Here is a 5259-nt window from a genome sequence, read left to right on the forward strand (position 1 = left end):
ATCGTGTTGATATAATCGTGGGTTGGACTTGATGAATGAGTTCAGTTGTCCCCCATCTGACAAGCTTTAGCAGCTTCATGCATTTTAATCAGCCCAATGATTCATGTATTTTCCACCTTTTTTCTGTGTGTGGGATCCGTTCTCTTTTCAAAAATGGTCGCGACTGGATTAATTACCCTCTACATTAATCTTAAAACTTTCGCAAGTACCTCGCTGTAGGTACTCAGGAAACGGGGATGTCCCTTGTGCTGTTCATGGTCCAGAAATTCAGAGATCAGGCAGGGACAGATCTCTGTAAAATCGCAAACGTAGAATCAGTGAATCCCGTCGGCTCATTAGAATACAATGTCGGTCGCTTTCTAATAAGTGTTTAAGTATTCAGTCGTCCCGTAACCACGTTGCTGGCCGCTCGTCCCGAGACACATCTTTGCTAATTTCTCTAGGCTGCATGTGGCGTTTTTAGCAATTGCAGAATCCTTGCAAAATCCCCACAAGAACTGCAGAACCCCCCCGGAAGGTGCTCGGCATCCAGTTCTCAGTGTGCCTCGCTGGCCTCCCTGGTTAGACGGGACCGTGCATTGGCTGATGGAAAAACGGATAAATCCGAAGTGTTACGGTTGGCGACTTAGTGGGTTTTGTTTGTTTGCTCGCTTTTTGTTTTTCTTCTGAAAAAGTGTGATTAGTAGAAAGGGGGAATTACTAGCAGCAGCTGAAGCAAGGGCAATGCTTTGAGAAGTTAACGAGAAGAAAGCTGCAAGATTCCTCTTTTACTCGGAAAAGATTTTGATATATTTTGATGTAAGATTTTATATAAGCCTTTCGTAAGAAACACTGAAACTGCTGAAATTCGGTGTTCTACGCCTTAAAAACTAATTAGTACTTTAAAGATTTTTTGTTCTCTTTTATGTTTACTTTGTGTTGTAGAAGTTCACTATTTTTTTCTACTTTTTAGAGAAAAATTAACTGGAAGTATGCAGATACACATGAGCATAAATTAGTACGTGTTTGTAGCTCAGTACAGGAGATGAACGCCTCGATGTGTGTGCATGAGCATATAGGTGTGCGTATAGACAGATACATAAAATACACAGAACATGCTTTGTACAATGTCTGCGGGAAAGCGGTGGTAATGACGATTTTATCGAACATGTTCCGCTGTGTTACTAACTGCATTTATAGTAACCTCCCGTGCAAATGCTCTTTAGATTATCTCAATATTGGAATAAGGTCATTCCTTTTTTGTGAACTAATGCTTTACTTTTCTAGTGTAAACTCTTCAAAAAGACAAATAAGAAACTGTATCTGCGTTTACATATTTTAATGAGAAAATATTATTTGGACGACTAGGTTCATAATTTAACGTAGACACTTTTTTTTTTTTTTACCTTTGTTTTAAAACACACATGCTGGGAACGAGAACATCAATACTTAAAATGTCATGCTCATTCTGTACAGGAAGAAAAAGGTTAAAAAGAAATTTCTTTACAGTTTCGATAGACGCTAACGCTGCTTGTGGCTTTTTTCTTTTCCTTAACTTAAGCAGTTCACGACAGAACAGTTCAGTTTCCAGCAAACTACCTAAAACTAGAAAGTATTTCAAACAAAAGTGCATTTTACACGTTTTATAATCATTCCTATTGACAAACATGTACAGTTTCCCTAGCCCCCTCTCTCCCACCTGCAAGGCTCCAGCAGAAGCAAGGGTTACCTCCGCAGTCTGCTCTCGCCGTGCTGCTGCAGGGACTGCAGCAGCTTTCCTTAAGCTACGCGGGGTGGTGTGCTTGTGACAGGTTTATTTTTATTGGTATTGTTGGTTTGGAAGCTATGGAATGAACAGCTGCAGAATTAGCAAAGAAAGAACCCCCCCAGCTCCCCCAACCTTCAAATGAATCGGAAGTTAACAGACAAATCGCCTTCGCCTTCTCTTCCAGCTGCAAACTATGGCAGACACCCACGTTACAACAGGTACTGCGAAGGGGACCTCGTGTGACTTACAGTACAGATGCAAGCCCAGTATTTACATGGGAGCGGGCGCTTTGAACGCCGAGGCTGCGTGCCCCTTGCACGGCGCCTGCCCTACCCCGGCTGCGCTCCTGGTCCTCTGCGGGGCAGCCCCGCAGCCGGTCCCGCAGCCGCACAAGGGGCCCGGGCGCCTGCCGGGGTCGCGGGGTCCGCGGGTTTCCTACTCGGAGGGAGGCCGGAGAAGCGTCGCTGCTCTCGGGCAGGGGGCCGCAGCCGTGCCACGCCGGTCGTGGATTTTAGGATCGGTCCTGTCTAAGCCCCTGCCCGTCCCCAGACAAAGGAAGGGCAGGAGGCAGCGCCGGGCCAGGCTCGCCCAGCGTCCTGCCCGGCCAGGGTGCCCGCAGCCCCTTCGGGCCGCCGGCGGGCGGCTTCGCTTCGCTTCGCCTCCGGGCAGTCGAGGCCAAAGTTAGGGTAGGGCAGCGGCGCCGAGGCAGCCCGCCTGGCCGCCACCCTCGGCCTGCCGCGGGGAGGTTCCCGGCTTGCGAGGAAGGGAGGAGAGCGGAGCGGAGCGGAGGGGCGCGGGGAGAGGCGGGCGGCGCGGGTCAGTGCACGGCCACCGAGTGCAGGGCGGGCGCCGGGCTGGTCAGAGTCTCGCTGGGGGTGGCCGGGCTGCTCTGGCTGGTGGCCGTCTGCGAGGACGTGGGGCTGAGGGAGGGCGGCGAGTTCGAGAGGATGGTGGGGATGGGCGCGGGCAGGGCGGGCAGGGCCGGCACCGCGGCGGGGGTCGGCTTGATGGGGACGGGGATGGCCGGCAAAGTCTGCCCCCCGTGGCAGAGCGGCTTGATGGGCACGCCGTAGGCGCCGTACTCGCCGCTGGCCATGGAGATGGGGGTGGCGGTGTCGATCATGCCGGAGCCGTACATGTGGGGCCAGCCCGTGCCGATGGAGCTGCCCACCGTAGTCAACTGGTTGGGGAGCGGGTAGGCGGCCGGCATGGGCTGCATGGTGGAAAAGGCGAGCCCCCCGGGCATCTTGTACTCTCGGGCGATGATGTTCTCGATGGCGAAGGGGTGCTTGAAGCTGGACGGCTGCGACACGCCGAGGTTGTAGGTGGACATCTGGGGCAGGTGGGTGCCCGTGGCGGCCAGGGCGCTGAGCCGCAGCTTCGCCTGCTGCTGCAGGTACTGCGCCGCGTCGGCCGGCTTGCTGGGGGCCAGGTGGTCCGACTTGACCACCTTGAAGCGCTTGCGGCGCCGCAGGAAGCTGCCGTTCTCGAACATGTCCCCGCAGCTGGGGTGCAGCGCCCAGAAGCTGCCCTTGCCCGGCTGGTCGGGGCGGCGCGGGATCTTGATGAAGCAGTCGTTGAAGGAGAGGTTGTGGCGCAGGGAGTTCTGCCAGCGCTGCGTGTTCTCCCGGTAGTAGGGGAACCGGTCCATGATGAACTTGTAGATCTCGCTCAGGGGCAGCATCTTCTCCGGGGAGCTCTGGATCGCCATGGCGGTCAGGGAGATGTAGGAGTAGGGAGGCTTCTGGTCGCTGTACGTGTTTCTGCCCGGGCGAGGCATCTTCGCTAGGGGAGCCGCGAGGATCTGCGGAAGGGCAGCGACAGGGAGGGGGGCGGAGGGTGAGCGCCACGGGCTCGCACCGGCTCCCGGCCGGCCGTGGGGAAAGCGGGGCAGGGGCAGGGGCGCGGGGAAGGGGCCTCGGCCCTCCGGGGCGGAGCGGGGCCAGGGGGGAGCGGCCCGCGGCCGCGCAGCGCCGGCGGAGGAACGGCGCCGTGCCCCTCTCCGCGCCCCGGCCTCCCCGCCCGCCGGCTGGCCCCGGAGGTCGCTCTGCCGCCCAGCCTCGGCGACGAGGGGACCCCCTCGCATCGCCTCCCCGCCCGCCCCGTCCCGCACCGCGCCGCGCCAGCCCCGCGTACGCCCACCTTAAAGTTGCTGGAAGTTGACAGTCCGCATCCGGGACGCGGCTGGGACGCGGGGCTCCTTCCCAGCCCGGTTCTCCGGCGCCTCTCTCGCCCCCTTCCCGGTCGCTCGGCCCCGCGGTAGTCCCGGGGAGGCAGCGAGCTGGCTCGGCGCGGCTGGGGGAATCCTCCGGCGCACCCCTCCCTGCTCCTCCGCGGGCTGAATCAGCTGCTTTTACACCACCGGCAGCTGGGCTGGAGCGAAGGCTCCTTCGCTTCTCCGCAGCCGAGATGAGCTAAGTAGTTGCCTCCATGTCCTTCCTCTAACCATCTGATAGTTTTATGTGGTGACATGAGCAGAAAAGACCCCTGTAGAGGCGCTTCATTAATGTGCCACTTCTTTGCTATCATATGACAATCGCCTTGGGAGGAGGGGGAGGGCAGCGGGAGGAGGGGGCTGAGAGAAAGGCATAATCTGGTTTCATTTACACCTATTTACATGGACACCTTGGGCCAATAGGAATCATTTCCATTTGAAGACAAGGCGAGGGGTGAAAAGGCTCCGCCAGCGGAATTGCAGTGTGATGGTACCCAGTAACTGGGGTGGGGGTGAAGGTATGCACTAACCTTTCTGTGGACTTTGCAGGAAGCTTAGTCTGCAATTCACACTTACAAATGGAGCTACTGAGCAGTGGGATGTTTGACATGGAAATTGCTCGGCTGTGGTATTCTGTTTGTTCTGCATTGTTATCTGATTTGTGGTGTTGGCTAACTCGAGGCGAGCCTTTTTGCCCGTAACGAGGGACTTTCTCTGTGCCAAATCCGGGCGAGCACGGCCTCGCTCGCGAAGGCTTCTTGCGGGGAGAGAGCCGGGGGAGGGCTCCTCGACGCCCGGCTCGGGAAGCCGCCTTCCTGCCCCCCCGGAACCGCCTTGCTCCGGCTCCGCGACCCCCTCGGGCCGGGACCGGGGGAGCCCGGGGCAGGCGCGGGGCCGCGGCCGGGGGCGTCCCGCGGGGCCGCTCGGGGGCGGCCGGTGCGGGCCGTGCGGGCGGCCTCGGCCCGGCGGTGCTCGGCGTGCCTCGGGCGGGGCGTGCGGCCACGTGTGTGCGTGTGCGTGTCCGTCTGGGTGCGTGTGTCCGTCTGGCTGCCCGTGTGCGTGTGCGAGCGGCGACGGCCGGGCTGCGGCTGCCTCCGCTGCGCCGCCCTCCCGCCGGGCTGTGCCGCCCGATCCCAGACGAGCCGCTCCGCTGCCGGCCGCGCGGCCCGCAGGCTCCGGCCCCAACGCGCCGGGCAGGCAGGAGAGGGCGGCCGGCACCCGGCACCCGGCACGGCCCCGCGGCCGCCCCGAGGCAGGAGCGAAGGAGCGGCTCGGGGGCAGCAAGCCTCGGAGGGAA

General features: G+C 59.0%; 1 protein-coding gene across 1 annotated transcript; it reads right to left on the reverse strand.

Moving 5' to 3' along the window:
- Positions 1–1303: 1303 nt before the first annotated feature.
- Positions 1304–4275, reverse strand: FOXB1 (forkhead box B1). Its single transcript, XM_068696300.1, has 2 exons — positions 3890–4275; positions 1304–3551 (listed from the first exon to the last, which is right to left on the reverse strand). The coding sequence occupies exon 2, from the start codon at positions 3525–3527 to the stop codon at positions 2565–2567; it is 963 nt and encodes a 320-aa protein (XP_068552401.1). The 5' UTR covers positions 3528–3551; positions 3890–4275; the 3' UTR covers positions 1304–2564.
- Positions 4276–5259: the final 984 nt, after the last annotated feature.

The sequence above is a fragment of the Anas acuta genome, chromosome 12 (genome assembly GCF_963932015.1).
Source record: "Anas acuta chromosome 12, bAnaAcu1.1, whole genome shotgun sequence".
In the NCBI taxonomy this organism is placed as follows: Eukaryota; Metazoa; Chordata; class Aves; order Anseriformes; family Anatidae; genus Anas; species Anas acuta.